At 40.5% G+C, this 16,938-nt stretch overlaps 1 protein-coding gene across 3 annotated transcripts in view; it reads right to left on the bottom strand.

Annotated features, from left to right (window-relative positions):
• The window catches only part of SSBP4 (single stranded DNA binding protein 4), a 1,807,268-nt gene that overhangs the window by 405,861 nt on the left and 1,384,469 nt on the right, over positions 1-16,938 (bottom strand). For all 3 annotated transcript variants that reach the window (XM_044053843.1, XM_044053842.1, XM_044053844.1), the window contains one exon: positions 3,390-3,479. In XM_044053843.1, the coding sequence (XP_043909778.1) occupies positions 3,390-3,479 (90 nt within the window). The remainder of the gene's footprint in view (positions 1-3,389; positions 3,480-16,938) is intronic.

The raw sequence follows: 16,938 nt of genomic DNA, 5'->3' as shown, positions 1-16,938 counted from the left end.
AAAATTTATGAAATTCATTTATAACTGACATTGAAGCTTTTGTCAGGTCAAAGGAAATCGGAAATCCAAAGAAGCTGTACTAACTACTTCAAGAAAAAAAAAAACCCAGCCCTTCCAATCCTTATACGCATCACTTTTGGTTCATACGAATTAGCTAATTTCCCAGTCTCAGGTAAAGAAGAATTTCAAGAGATCTGCACTGAAACTGCAGTTTCAACTTCCAGATACTAAAATGATATATGAAAACATGAGCAAAACAACAGAAAAAATCTGGCCATATCCCTTACTAGCACAGATAAGCAGTATATATATATATATATATATATATATATATGTATGTATGTATTGGATAGAAAAAGTGTACACACCCCTGTTAAAATGCCAGGTTTGTGATATAAAAAAATGAGACCAGAATAAATCATTTCAAATTTTTCCCAACTTTAACGTGACCTATATAACCTGTGCAATTCAACTGCAAAACAAACAAATCTGTTAGGGGAAAAAATATAAAAAATAAAAAATGTACAATAAAGCTGGTTGCACAAGTGTGCACACCCTTAAACCAAGACCTTGTTGAAGCACCTTTTGATTTAATTACTGCATTTTAACAAGGGGTGTGTACACTTTTTATATCCACTGTGTGTGTGTGTGTGTGTGTATATATATATATATATATATATATATATATATATATATATATATACACACACACACACACACACACACACACACACACATATCCAGAAAAAGTACACTGACAAAAGGTGACATTAAAATGCTTTTCTGACATGAAATTTAGGCATTTTTATCATCATCCTACCTAAACCAGCAAGTATCTGTCACTGATCTACCCGTTTCATCAAGTAAGGAAATTATCCCAATCAACAAAGAGAAGAAAAATGCTTCACAAAGTACATGTGCACCCCCCTCGGTCCCAAAAAAACCCAATACTGCCTATATAAATCAACCCCCAGGAATAAAAAAACAGGTCCATATTATGACAACAAATAAATAAATAAATCAAATGAATCAGGAACCACACCCCACCAATCAGAAAACTGCATTACCAGTAAAATGGACCTAAACCTGCAAATCTACACTACCTAAAATGTAAGTAAAACATAAGGAAACTTGTACAACTAAAGTAACATAAACCCTCAGTACATTACTGAACTAAAGAATTACCCCATGACATCACCTATTCACAAAAATGATGGGAAGCCCATAAAGCAGTACTTAGTAGACACTTTGCACAGTTACTGTAACTGTAAACTATTGAAATGAATAGGAAACATTAATTAAGAATTAAGGAACATTTCATATACGGACCATACAGTTGGCTGGTTTGTACGTTTCTGAGATACCTTTTACTGCTGAATTCCAGATCTCAATTTCGTAACTCACTGCTCACCTTCTACTCATGAAATTTGATCCGTAAATCTATAGTATAACATGCATCACATCACAACACATTCTAAAGTACGCCATAGGAATCTGTCTACCCTTAATATATACAGGCACACAAAGCCACTTTTATGTAAATAGTGTGCACAAAGAAAAAGTGCAGAAAAGTTAAGAACTTCAGATAAGGTGAAACCAAGTCAAATTCCTGCAAGAGCATTCAACCTCTAAACTGTGATATAACTTTTCTGCAACAAATTCTGCACGTAATGAGAGATTACTACACAGCAGAAAATAATGGTTTGGGGAAATGAATCCATCAGCCTGGCTCACCTGCCACAAAACATGCACTTTCCAACTAGTTACATCTGTGACATATGTGGCACTTAAATCTTAGGTTCATAGGGAAGTACTAGGCTATCTGCCCAGGGGCATTTATAAGCCTAGCCACAGAGTGATGGCTTTCACCTCCCCATTAGATTAGTAACCTGGGCCTCGGTCTAACAGGGCTCCTGAAGTGATCCCAGGGTAGAACTTACGATTACCCATCCACTCATCAAGATTTCTCTTGAAGAGGGTCAGAGAGGAGCTCTGTCGAATATGGATTGGGATTCTATTCTTGAGGCACATATACTAATAATATGTTGTTGAACAGACTTACAAAACCTAATCACAAAAGAAAGGTTGTTTAAATTCTATTGCTCTTCTTACTCAGTCAGTGCTTATATGCTACTACTACAAGGTGCCAGAAGTTTCTTCTCACAGAAACATGTCACTGGACTACTACATGGTGAAATTAAAATGATCTTAAGAAAGCAATAATGCCTAAAAAAGTGGGTATTATTGGGGAAACAACATACTGCTAAGGGGCGTTACGAGGCCAGACTCTGTTGGCAGATCGCCTTTCCACCACTGGAAGGTTTGTTTCCCTATAATGCCCACCATGGGGGGCATCATGGTACACAGACAGTGGCCCATCTTTTAAACTGTTCTGTAGGAGATAATGGTGTTTCTGTTAAATGTTTTGTATTTGTTTTTTTCTTAGTATGTACATTTTTTATATTTACTTCCTGTGTTTAATGTTTCAAACTTTCTGGGCAAATGTAATTGATGTTGAATGACATATTTTACATCCAAAATATAAACTGTACAAGTATTTAATATGCCCCAATATATATACTGAGGAGAAATGAGAATCATACAAAAATGTGCACAGTAATTATTGCTACTTTCCTGACTAAGTACATATTAGATGACTGTCTGTGATCTAATGAACTAAAAAACAAAAATAATACAGTGTAAGGCATTACAACCACCTGCCACGCCTCCCTACTGTCTCTAAATTTGGTCTGTCCCCTGAAAATGACTTTCTGGTAAATCACTGAAGATTACTTTCAGTCAGTAAAGGCAGAGATTATAGCTTCATTCTACTTATTGTTCAGAAAATATCCCCTCCCCCAACATCGTTGCCTTTACTCTAAATTCTCGAGCAAAAAGTTGAGCAGTGTCTCTGTCTCCCACATGTGAACACAGACACATTGAAACAAGCACACACACCTTCTCACACACAGTTTGCTTACTTTCTTTCATGGTTGTTGAACAGCAAAAACTTGTTTAGCGAGCAAAAAAGAAAAACATGGTGGCCATTTGCTTTTTTTTTTTTCCTGTCCAAGCTTCACGGCAGCATAATATGAAGCAGAGGACTTGTTTACTGGGTGATATCTGTGCATTAATACCCTGTTAGAGAATGATTGTGGTCCAATAGGATATTAGTGCATGTTTAGCCCATTATTTAAATTGTCCTAACTACTTCAGCATCTGCTTGATGTGACTTAACTATAACTGGATTCTTATGCCTTCCTGTGATATCCTCATTTTATCACATCTTGCAGTTCTAGACATTTCCAAATTTGGGGATTTCACACAATGCACTATAGAACTGTATCTGTTCTACAACACTTACAACATACAAATGTTAGAAAATGTACCTGAAAGAAGCCAGGTGGCATTGGCCCACCAGGCATCCCATCATTGGGAGGTATATTGCCCATTACCGGACTGGGGGCAGCTGCTGCACTCTGGAAAGAAGCAAAAGAAACAAGAACATTAGCCACATAAAATGCACAACACGCACACAAAATATAACTCGGTAACAAGCTAGAGTTTTAGAGTTGTACTACAACAAAAAAGGCAACAATTTGAAAATGATGTGCTTCTTGATTGGCTAGTATAGCCCTGTTTCGTATTTAGTGTGCCGTAAACTGCCTGGGAAACCAAGGATACAGTTTATACAAATGCTGCACTATTAATCAAGCTTGTATTACAAAAAAAGTACAGTTGTGTACACTTACCATAAATGTAGATGTTCGAGTGTATTCACTGTTGCAGTCATTACAATTGGGTTATCCTGCTGGCAGGCTACCATCAGTCGGCCTGAATTCCAAAGTCTAGGTCTGGCGTCGGTTGCTGTTGCCTCTTCCCTGACGTCAGTGCACCAGGGGTATAAAAGCAGACGCCATTTTCTTCAGTTTTTCTTGCCCCAGATGTCAGGTGCCCCCAAAAGGGAAGGGTAAAACTATGCCAATAAAACATGCATGCACCAAAGTATATATTTTGCCTTCATCTACAAGCAAATACACCACATAGGTTGTATAGAATAGAGAAGTACAGATAAGTTCCAGTAAAGAAAAAGGGGGATGGCGGGTGGGTAACCTGGACTGCAACAGTGAATACACTCGAACATCTACATTTATGGTAAGTGTACACAACTGTACTATGTTCTTTGTGTTTCACTGTTGCAGTCATTACAATTGGGTTGAATCCCAAAGCTAAGGTTGGGAGGCTGGAGCTAAATAACATTAGGGGTGGCTATTAGGCCCTGCAGAACTGCAGTGGCAAAGCTTTCCCTGGATTTAGAGTAGAGTGGTAAGTGATTGTGAAGGTGTGCACTGAACTCCAAGTAGCAGCCTCTAAAATGTCCTTGGTTGGTACTCCCCTGAGGAAGGCTGCTGAGATGGCTGCTGCTCTGGTTCAGTGTGGCCTAATGCCCTTAGGTACTGGCTTGCCATATTGTGAATAGCAGAAATGAATGCAGTGGCCTATCCACTTTGAAACAGTCTGCTTTGAGATGGGCTTTCCTTGTGATCCTGCAGCATATGCCACCAGTAATTGCTCTGTCTTTCTGAAAGCTTTGGTTCTGTTCAAGTAGAAGCGTAGCTGTCTGTGTATGTCCAAAGAATGCAGAATTCTCTCCCCCTTATTCTGTGGGTTTCGATAAAAGGTAGGCAGATGAATAGTTTGTTTAAGGGCCACAGTGGACACTACCTTAGACATAAATGTCGGGTTTGTCCTCAGAGAAACCCTGTCTGGATAAAAAATGATAAAAGATTAAACAGCCATGAGTGCCTGTAGCTCTGAGACTCATCTTGCAGAAGTTATTGCTAGGAGCAGAGCTGTTTTCCAAGATAAAAACTTTAATTCAGCTGCTGGCTCGAAAGGAGGCAGAGTGAGTTTTTCCAAGGCATAATTGAGGTCCCATGGCGGTGTTGGTAATCTCCTTGGAGGCTTTAAATTTTTGGCCCCTCTGAGGTACTGCCTTAACAAAGGATGAGAAAAGATTGGTGGCTCTGCATTGTAATGAGCCGAAATGGCAGAGGCATGAATTTTTATAGATGAAAAAGATAGGCCTTTGTCCAGCATCTCAGTCAATTATTGCAAAATCTGAGGAATGCTTGGTACAGCAGTGTCAATTCCTTGTGCGCCTGGTTCCAAGCACAGAATCTCTTCCATTTTCCAGCATAGGATTTTCTAGGACTAGGCCTCCTGGCCTCCAAAATGACATCCATCACCGCTTTAGTGAGAGGTGTGTTTTGTATGACTACATTATCCGCCATGCTGCCAGATTTAAAGTCTTGAGTGGGCTGTGCAGGATCTGATTGTTCTGCTGGGACAGTAGATGAGGTACTTGAGGTAAGGTCCAAGCTGGGCATTGAGACAAGCTCCTTAGGACTGGATACCAGTACTGGCGTGGCCAGTCTGGGGCAATCAGTATCATTTTTGGCTTCTCCTGTCTGACCTTTAGGAGTACATTGGGGAGGAGAGGCAGAGGAGGAAAGGCATACACTGTTAAGTTTTTCCAGCCGAAAGATAGGGCATCCACTTTCCATGCTTGTCTGTGATAAGTCCTTGTGCAGAATCTCTTTAGTTGGCAGTTGTGAGGTGAGGCAAATAGATCTATGTCTGGGCATCCCCATTTCCTTGTTATCATGCTGAAGACTTGTGGATCCAATTTCCACTCGTAGGGATCCATGAGGTTTCTGCTTAGTTCGTCTGCCAGAGTATTTATCTTTCCTGGCAGGAATTGTGCCTGTAGATGCATTTGTTAAGTCAATGCTGTGTCCCACAAAGTCAAAGCTAGTCTGCAAAGGGGGTAGAAATGGGTGCCTCCCTGCCTGTTTATGTACCACATGACCGTGGTATTGTCTGTCTTTATCAGTAGTTGTCCCGGATGAAGTAGGTCCTTGAAGGCTGTCAGGGCATTTTTAACAGCTAGCATCTCTTTTTGATTGATATGTAGATGCATTTGACTTGTGGACCATGTGCCTTGAATACATCTTCCTGCCATGTGGGCTCCCCAGGCATAATCTGATGCATCTGTTGTTAATGTCTGTGTGGCTGGGGGTAGAATAAATGGCTGTCCTTTATTCTGGTGACAGGCCTTCGCCCACCATCGAAACTCCTGTTATAGGCAGGGCATGAGAGTAACTATTGTTTCCAGACTGTGACAATGTTGAGTCCAAACACTTTTCAGGTACCACTGAAGTTTCCTCATATGCAGTCTTGCATATGGGATTAGTAGAATGCAGGATGCCATGAAGCCCAAAGCCTGCAGAATTTTTCTTGCAGATAACTGGGTCTTTGTTGCCAACAGTTTGAAATAGGTAGTCAGTTGTCTTTGTTTGTCTGGCGTGAGATAAGCCATCTCGGCAGTTGTATTTAAGCTTGCACCCAGGAATATTATCTCTTGAGAAGGTACTAGTTTTGATTTCTTTTCGTTGACTGTGTACCCTAGGCATGATAGTAACCTCTTTACAAATGCCAGATGCTGTAGTAGAATGTCCTTGTTCTCTGCTTGAATGAGGCAGTCATCAAAGTAAGGACATATTTTTATTCCTCTTTGTCTGCAGTATGCAATTACTGGTGGCAGGCACTTGGTGAAGACCCTGGGTGCAGTAAATAAGCCAAAGGGCAGTGCAGAGAATTGGTAGTGCATTGAGCCAGCCTTGAATCTGAGGTATCTTCCGCATGTTTGTCCGATTGAGACATGCAGGTATGCGTCTTTTAGATCTAATGTCACAAGCCAAGCCTTCATGCCCAACATGGGCAGAAGTTGCTGTAGAGTCAACATTTTGAATTTTGGAATATCCAGATATGTGTTTAGAATAGATAGGTCCAGTATTGGTCTCCAGGCTTTGTCCTTTCTGGGTACCAAGAACAGTCCTGAATAGAGTCCTTGTCCCTGCTCTTGCTCTGGTACTTGTTGAATGGCCCTCATGTCCATGTGGGATGAACGTGTTTTTGTGCCTCTGCCCATTGATTGCGTAGCAGGTCTGGCATACCATTTGGCCTTGGCAGGGTGTGAAACTATATTTAGAACCCATTTGTCCTGAGTGATCATGTGTCAATTTTGTGAAAAAAGTGCTAGTTTTCCCCCCAAAGGGGCTGTCAAAAGATAAGTGCTTGGAGGTGGAAGGGGAAAGTCATTGAGACCGTTTCCTGTATGGCTGTGATTTTTCCTCACCGCTCTTGGAGGTAGAAGCACCCCACTGTTTAGGCCTGTATGAGTCCTGGGGCTGTGATCTGCCTCTGGCGTGTCTATATCTGCCTCTTTGTTGCCTGTCGGACATTGGAAAGGACCAATTATTTGTAGGCCAGTTCCTGCTAAATCTGGGAGGCTGCACCTGCAAGAAATCCTTGACTGTTTGCATAGATTTTGCTTTGTCCTCCATTTTCTTCAACGTCTCTTCTGCTTTAACACCAAACAAAGTATCATGCTGTAATGGAGCATCTAATAGTTTTGCTTTAACATGATCAGGTAAACTCTGTTATTTTAACCAAGCACGTCTCCTAATGACAGAACCCGTAACTGCGACCCTGCAGGAGGCCTCTAGAGAATCAAAACCACATTGCAAAGTATGCTTTCCAACTTGTCCAGTTGCATGCAATAAATCCTGCATTTCCTTTTTGTCTGCACATTCTGAATTTGTTGACATTTTCTGTTTAAGCAGTGACATAAGATATTGCTGATATTTAAGCATATGAAATTGGCAATTTAAGGCTCTTACAGCCAAGGTTGCAGAAGTATGAATCTTTTTACCCTGTATCTGTCTAGGGACCTAGAATCCCTATCGGAGGGGATACGTTTTTTTGCAGTAGAAGCCTTGACCCCTTTGGGACCCTGAGAGATGGTTTCTGGGTCAGCAGCAGGGTTTCTATAAAGAAATGTATGTGAATCAGGAATCCTGTAATATCTGTATGGCTTAACAGGAGCTGGTGGTAGAGAGTCTGGGGACAGACTGGACTCTGAAAATACATCATTTACAATGGCTAAAACAGGTGGAATAGAAAGGGGCCTGTGTTGAGGCAGTAAAAGAAAATCTCAGAGCCTTTTCTTGGATTCTGAGTAATCCTGGCTCTCCCAGTGGAAATGCTCCCTCATAGTATGCAGTGTCTCCCCAAAGGAATAATCCTCAGGAGGGGAGGCTGAAGGGATAGATTCTTCAGCATCAGAGTCCTCATAGGGAGGAAGAGAATATTCCTGTTCAGATGAGGAATCAGAGGAAATGAAAACCTGGTCTGAAGATTCATATTCTACCTCTTGCCTAGGCCTCTTATCAGAAGGGGGATGGGAACCCCTGATCAAAGTAATTAGGTCTTCGGCCATTTTAAGCATCTGTTTCTTAGGCATGGAGGCCTGTCCAGGAGAATGCTGTACTTGTTTCTTTGTCTTTAAAGTAGCTTTAGTCTTTGCCTTTGAAACTGAAGTAGGTTTTACATATAACTGTGTAGGTCTGAAAACACCCTCAGAAGCCAATGGCTGCTCAGCGGCTCCAGACCCATCTGAGGGCATAGTTTCCGAGTGTCCAATACCTTGAGCTTCCAATGGCCTCATTGGCTCCACGTGGGAGTTGGAAGCAGCCTGTGGCTCTGAGGTAGCAGGAGTCAGGGGCTGCGAAAGCACCTCACTGAGAACCGGTGACAGGCCAAGCAGAAGCCTCGCCGTCGTTTTTGGATCTCTGATGCCTGTCCTTTTCTTTTTCCTTGCACTTTTTATAAACTCCGGTAGTCAGTTGTTCCGACGGCATTATGTAATTAAATCTTCTGCCAAAGTAATGGAATGCAAAAATCGTACCGACGCTTAATAGTGCGTTGGTTAAATCTAGCACAAAACCGACAGTAAGAATGAAAATCCTTATGAGGTATTTGCTTCCCACAAGAAATACAATTGTTAACTTTTTCTGACATCGGTCTGGAGCAAGAAAAAAGTTTCCCCAACGGGGTACTTAGCTTTAATGAAGACTTCGGATCTGAATTTCAAAATTGAAAAGCTCAGGAGTCGGCTGACCGGCACTTGTGAACTGCTTTTGCTCCGGGCACCGCACGGCAAGAAAGACTGAAGAAAACGGTGTCAGCTGCATCTTTTATACCCCTGGCGCACTGATGTCAGGGAAGAGGTGACAGCAAACGACGCCGGACCTAGACTTTGGAATTCAGGCCGACTGAGGGTAGCCTGCCAGCAGGATAACCCAATTGTAATGACTGCAACAGTGAAACACGAAGAACATCAAGAAAAGCACACTGAGGCATAGAATTACAACTTCTGATAGTCAGTAAATGAGGAGAGGCAAACATTTTAAAGGAAAGCACTTGCACTAAAAAAAGAATGATTTTCAGCATATCTTATCAAAAGCACTAATATTTCAGTATCACTCTATTTCGTAATTTGTTATAACCTGAAATGGCAAGATGCATGATAACTTACTGACAATTTTATTTTTCAATCTGCCTGTCTTGCTCCCACAATGCACTCTGCATTCCCATAACACAGCACTGGCCTTTATGGAATAAATCAGGTTACTTCCCTCTGCATTTAATTTCAATAGACATGCAGTGTGTCAATGGGCATCTTAGCCCATCACTGGAAACCGTGCTAATTTTTCTTGAACAGACTTACTCAAAATTTGTACCAAGTGCAAGATGCTAATAAGTATTTCTGTGTATATTTATGCTTTTCTAGACAAAATAGTAAAACTTTAGGTTTTAGTTATACATTCAAAGTTGTCTGCATACCATCCACCATACGATCTCAACAAGATGGCAAGTTCAGCTCTTCTGCCAAGACATCTGTGCCTGACAGTTGTCACTTCCCAGACCTGATAAGGCAGGTTAAAACAAAGTTCAAAGTAAAACTTTACTGTCATTCAGACCATACAGCAAGTGCACAGCTGAACAAAATTCTCTAAGCTCATGTGCAAACAAACGCATAAATAACACACATCAACAACAAGAGTCCAAGCCATCCAAAGGCCCAAAGCTACATTAACCATGCATGACCCTTCACAGTGGCGATTACAGTGACCACAGCAATCCATACCATCCACACTGTCATCAGCTCCATCCTCAATGCCAGCAATGTCCCAAGTCCCAGACCGATCACAGACTCAACAGAACTCCAATTCGGACTTGCATCGCAACATCTCTACCTGCATTCAGTGTACCTCCACCACCCATAGGCACGAATGGCATACAAAACTACCATAGTGACTGCAGCAATCCACGCAGTCATTAGCTCCATCTCAATCACAGCAACAATCCAAAATCACATACCAATCCCTCTAACTGAACAGAACACAAATCCGGACTGCATCCAAACCAGTGAACCAGTGGAACTCCACGAACAGCCATGGTTGGCTCAATGATAACCAAAAACAGTCCAACTATCTCCATATACAAGGAAATCTACAAGACCCATTAAAAACACCATGGAGACAAACCGCATACTCGACCAAGTACAAAATGGACCCCCAGTGGACGAAAATGGATGAAAAAAAATCAACAAATACAAAACAAACAAAAACGCACATCAGAAGCCAGAGTATCCACTGCCACACAGGGAGCCACCATCTCAGCAATTAAATTAAACCAATGTTTAGTGATCCATATTGTCCTTAATTTCTAGTTATATGGCTAACACCAATACCTCTTGTCCAAAAATGAGGGCATTTAATGGCTTGTTTGTAATCTAGTACAATTGATCTCTGCTTTTTAACACATTCAAGCCAACTGGGCTACTGTGTTCAGATTCACATCCCATTCTACTTGTATGTCCAGCATTCATCCCATTCTACTTGTATGTCCAGCATTCACCATCTTATACCTCGAGTACTTCAAGGCAGAATGCACACATAATGGTTTGAAACAATATAATTAATCCCAGTGCTGAATTTGTAGCATTCAGTACCATGATTGTATTTTTTCCCTGTGTTAGCTCCTGGCAGCTACTGTCTAGCTGCCAGCACAGAGATATCTCACACTTTATAACCTCAAGTGTTTGTACACATGAAATCCAATGATTTCTCTAACAACTAATTATATGAAAACAAACTCAGTATCAATGTGCTTTTCTGCACTTCACTGACATAGGCAAACCACACTTTTAGGATGTCAGAGGTGAGGACTGTGACAGTAAAAAATATATCGTATATCAGAGTCTGGTTATCCCTTTTTCGTGCAGACTTGGCAAATTCCAGTAAGAAACAGTATGAACGTTAAGACAAAGAAATGGTGTGACCTTCATGATCTAAGGTAGGAAAACATGTAAATGAAGACAGTAAAAGATTAGATATGTCCATCAGGGAGGGGATGAGGAGCTGGTCACAGGTTGTACCAATGGAGGAAGGAAGTGGGCACATGACCTGACGGTGGTTATGTGGTGCACAAGCTAAGTATACAGGAGAGTGCAAATGCATAAGGGGAGAGGTACTGCAGTCCCTACAGTGATGTGGGCGCACCCCCCAAGAAGGGTTAAGCTAAATTGCAAAAAATGTCTTCACTGCTGGGATGCCAACAAGGACACATGCAGCCCTCATGGCTGCCTGCATGACCCGCCCCCAGATAGCTTTCATTTTAATGAATTAAGGATTCCCAACACTACAGAAGTGAAAGGGTTCAAGTCAGACTGGGAGAAGCTTGATGGCCTTCAGGTGCAAGAAAAAGGTTTAAAGGTACTGAAGTTTTTTTAGTGTATAAAATTACAGTTAGTTGAAATTAAAAGGAAAATAAGCTCTGGGATGAGTTTAATTGCAGTGGATAGTGGAGTTGACCTTTCTAAACTAAAAAGCATAGCAAGTGGTATTACTGTTCATTGTATAATGGGGATGAAATCATGACCCCTCAGCCAGATGGAGTCACTAACAAATACAGTATATCATATTTAGAACTATTAAAAAGAGTCCGCTGTACTCCATAACAGCTCATCAGGTATATGGGATATAGCAAACCTTCAATAATGCACGTTACCTAGTACAGATATATGCACAGATTATGCAGAAATGCTACCACTATAGTACCTGTGATCCTTTCACAAATGGCTCATAATGCTTAGAATTCAAATACAAACATTGCAATATTCATTCAGATTAAGAATGTATTTTACCAAAACGGGTGCATTCCTCTATTCACTCTTGTGTACGTGTACATGTAAAATACACACAAACACGTAATCTCTCACCCCCCCAAATATTAACTTATTTATTTTATTTTACATTTGTTTACTGGGTAGTGTCAGAATGGGCTGGATTGCCCATTATCAGCGGAGACCCGCGGAGAAAAGCTCCAGTTACAAAACATTACAATAATAAAAAATGTAGAAATTACATCACAATGATAGTATTAAGATACAAAATTACATATGAGAATTTGAATGAAAAATAAAATAAAAATAAAGTACAGTATTTACATCAGAACGAATGGAAATTAAAGTAATAGTCAATGTAACAATGACTACTGACTATATTGCTGGTTTAAAAATGAACAAATTCCATCTTTGATTAAACAGAGTATGCAAACACTTGTGAATAAGATTTTCCAGCTACTTTGTTATGGAAAGATATTCTGCAGAAACATGACCTTCCAAGTCTTAAAAGTCTTATGCATTTTTCTCAGCAGAGTATGATCTCCATATTACTCAGATACTACATTCTGTACCTTTGTCTAAATATTTGGAGGAAATGAGCATTTACTCCTGTTGATGTTCTACAATCTAAAATGGTACTGTTACTCTGCCTCCTCATAAAGGTAGAGCACTAACTCTAGCTCTCTACAACTCCTCTGTACATATACTGTACAAAAATACGAAATAATGACTAAGGTTTTCAGTGAGATCTTTTCACAAATACAATGTTAAAACTGCCCAACATTCTCGGCACTCTTTTAATTTGCCATTTCTTAAAGCCTAGCGGCCACATGGCATGGCTAAGTTATCCCCAGACACTGTTGTGCATGGCCAAATATTGTATGACTGATGCAGTTCCATATCCCTATCCTTGGCAGTGGTTCTAATTCATACTTTTGTTTTGTTCATACTAGCTTTAATACTTTTAGCCTTAGTATAGAATAGCAGTCCAAACGGTCAGTGCATATTGCATTTGTAAAGCATTTGTAGAGTATATAATTTGCACTTCATGGACTTACCAGAAAAATCAGATTGCAAAGAGGACAGTTAGAAGTAAGAAAATTAAACAGTCACCACTAGTAAACAATTAGCAGCTATCAGGATGCACACAATTCTTGTAAAACCTTTCTGTATTTGCATAAATAGGAAGGCTTGTACAAACTACCAGGTGCAAATTTATTGCAACCCAAGTTTTGAAGGGTCTGTTGCATTTAATACCAAAATATGTTTTCTTAAGTAATATTTTAACAATAGCCATCACTTCCATTATAAACAGACAAAGGAATTTTAAGCTTTCCTGGAAAGAGCTTCAGATTTGTTAACACTGAACACCCTGCTTCCTAATGATCGTTTCCCAAGATTCTGCTTAAACTACGCTCAAATCTTCTTATAACAAAAACTGCTGGAGTATTATTTGTCATGCATACTAAATAAAGGAATTGTCCTCTGCTCATTTTCCAGGAACACAAAAAATGTTGCCTTCTAAATTGCAAAAGCCCACTGCACAACATTTCCTTTACACACATGTGCACCCGTATGCAGATACACGCACACATGGGAGAAGAAATGACAGCTTTGCAAGTGTTAAACAGAAACAGTTTGATAAGAAAACATTTAAAGCTGTCCAGCATGTTTGGGGGCATTTTTCCCAACTAGCTGAGTGTATGCCTCTTGCACTTAAGTACATGTTTAGAGGTTGACACACTGTTTACTTTGGTGGCTAGATCTGAGGTGGGATCACAGATTAATACGACAGGAGATGTTTGTGTCTTTCGGCTTTTCCCGGTTAGGGGTCGCCACAGCGGAACTGCTAATGATTGGCAGTAGAGTTTTACGTGCTGGCTTGCTGGGCCTAACGCACAACCTTCAACGAAGGAACGCCCGTTTACGCATGTCGACACACAGAAGACGCTCTAACTGAGAATTGAACGGGCAACGTCTAACTGTGAGGCGACAACGCTACCGCAGCACCACCACCACTCAGATTAATACGACAGGAGATACATATGAGAATTAGATATGAGGCAGGGTTCTGGATTAGTACAACAGGAGGTACATATGGTAAATACAGCACAGAGGTTGATGAGCATAGCCTACTGTACACATGCATAACTATTCCTTAAAAAAAAAAAAAAAACATACCTTGGAAGTATGAAACGATCTGTTTTACTTGTGTTAGGTGTCTCCCCGTCTAAAGAAGACTGCTGCTCACCAAATAAAAATACAGTTGATTTTTGTACAGTAATTTGTATACTACACAGATTTACCTAAACTAAAATGAAAATGTAATTGCAAAAGCTCAACAACACATACTTAAGGTAGGTGCTATTCCAGAATTTAGTCACGGTGATGAGATTTATTTGCCTGAGTTTGCGACAGAAGTGTATCAAATCAACTCTCGCTTTCTCTGTGATGTGCATTGAGTTGATCCCCATCACAAAAATTCAAGCTTAATATAATGCATACCCTAGGTGTGCATAACTGGTATAACAACATCATCCTGAAGTGGATCATAACACAAAGAAAAAAGTGTTTTGATCTCCCAGGAGTAACATTATGAAACAAGTGCGCGCTGCCCTCGGTTGTTTTGCTGATATTATAAAACATCTCCTTTCTAAAAATAATGCTACTGTGTTTCTCTCAGCCTGATGCATAGTATAATATTAATATGTAATAGCATAATGTCTACAATGTGGCCATTTGGAATGTTTGAAACTGCATAGCCAATGTATAACAGTACTGAACAACAGATACAGTATAAGCATCTGACAACCACTGCCCTTACTTTGTGGCCTTTCTTACACACACATGTAAACGCTCTAACAGGTCACTCACAGCATACATTCATGTTTTACATATAGAGGAGGAAACATCACTATCGATAACCAAGTACAACTGTGGCAGATGGTTTACAACTCCCACTACCCATTTTTGAGAATAACATATGTAGCCTAACAGTCTACCACATACTCAGAAATCCTGACCAATGTCACTGTTTCCAGACACAGCAAATCTCCACTGTATTGTGCTGACAGGTCTCTACTACCTTTTACTCACTTTAGCAGGGCATAGATGTCCTCACCCTACTGATACTCGGACCCAGAAGACAACTTCTAGGGCATACAAATTACCACTAATGTCACCGTGTACCAATACTCAAGTAGCCTGTGTATGTGCGGTTGTCACTTGTTGAAATGAATTTAAATTTAAATAATTCAGTACAGAGTTACTAGACAAACAATACAGCAGAGCTGACAGGCCAGTCTCAGATGACCTTCAGAAACAATGAGTAAAACTTTTCTACAGGTTAACATTTTACTTCAGACAGTAATATAGTGACTCAGGCTAAAACCTATAAAATAATGACCAGGCTAATTAATAACAAAAATCAAATATAAGTGGGACTACACTGGTCAACAAAGGATAAATAAATAAACAAACAGGAACTGTTCTAAAGCAAACCACCTTTTATTAAGCAACAGTTTGTAAAAATGCAATGTCTGTCTGAACCCAGAGAACAACTAACTACCAGAAATAAGCCCATACCTATCTCTAAAAACAAGCCACCCTGGTGGCATCCAAAATTAAACAAGCTATACAAGAAACGGGAAAAAAATCAGGAAGTTGAACTCCCATAAAGATAAGAACTCTCTCATCAAACTAAACAGACAACTAAGATGACTAATTAGGTCAAATAAAGCCAACTTTGAGGTTAAGATGGCCTCCCTGGCAAAAGACAAACATAAAGCCGCCTTCAGACATGTCAGAAACCTGAAGGGCAGCACACAGCAGTGCGCTGAGCTCGTGGCTAATGGTGCTATATCCATTCAGCCTGATGATGTAATGAATCTGTTGGATGACAAATTTACTTCTAACTTTACTCCCCCAGTCACCCCCCAGCCACTCCTCAAGAAAACTCCAAAAACATAAACCCTCCAACTATAACTAAAGAGGATGTCCTGGTTGAGCTCACCAAGGCCAAGGACTCAGCATCAATGGACACTGACAACATCCCAAGATGCCACCTCAGTAGTTTAAAGTACGACTTACCAGGCAACTGGACTTACTATTTAGCTATGGTCTCAAAACAGGTTTTGTGCCATGAGAGTAAAGAACTACAATGGTCACCACCCTTCATAAGGGAGGACCATCAACAGATCCCGGAAACCACAGACCCATTAGTTTGACAAGTCTTACTTGCAAATGCCATGGAAAGAATTATCATGGAAATGATCAACAAAAGCATAGGAGACCTCCAGACACTAGATCCATCCCAGTTTGGCTTTGTCAAAGGGAGGTCATTCCTACTGAACCTGGTGGAGTTCTTTGAAAAGTTCATCAAGGCAATGGATGAGGGTAAAGCGGTACATATTGCCTACCTTGACCTGTCTAAGGCATTTAATACAATAACCCACTCAGGCATTAACAAACTTACATAACCAGACAATCACTTTCATAACATGCTGTGTAGCCAGCTAGATCATGGAGAGGCCCCATGTGGCTAGGAGTGGTGCAGCCACTTCCACAAAGAGGCTGGTCACCAGTGGCATCCCTCAGGGCTCTGTGCTGGGCCCACTCCTCTTTGACATCTACTTCTTGGAGGTCAGAGCCAATGGCAAAGGACTCTGGCTAAGTTTGCAGATGGTTGCAAACTGGGAGCAGTCATACAATCCCCCCCAAGATAAATGCACTCTACAGGAAGGTGTAACACAGACAAATGACTGGTGCCAAAATTATGGCTTAAAACTTGATTTCAATAAATGCATCATATTACCTATAGAGAAGACCACCACCTTGGATAACTA

The sequence above is a fragment of the Protopterus annectens genome, chromosome 13.part0 (genome assembly GCF_019279795.1).
Source record: "Protopterus annectens isolate FY-2018-M chromosome 13.part0, PAN1.0, whole genome shotgun sequence".
NCBI lineage: Eukaryota > Metazoa > Chordata > Ceratodontiformes > Protopteridae > Protopterus > Protopterus annectens.
Note: the sequence above shows the minus strand (reverse complement) of the source record. Positions and strands in the feature narration are given on the sequence as shown.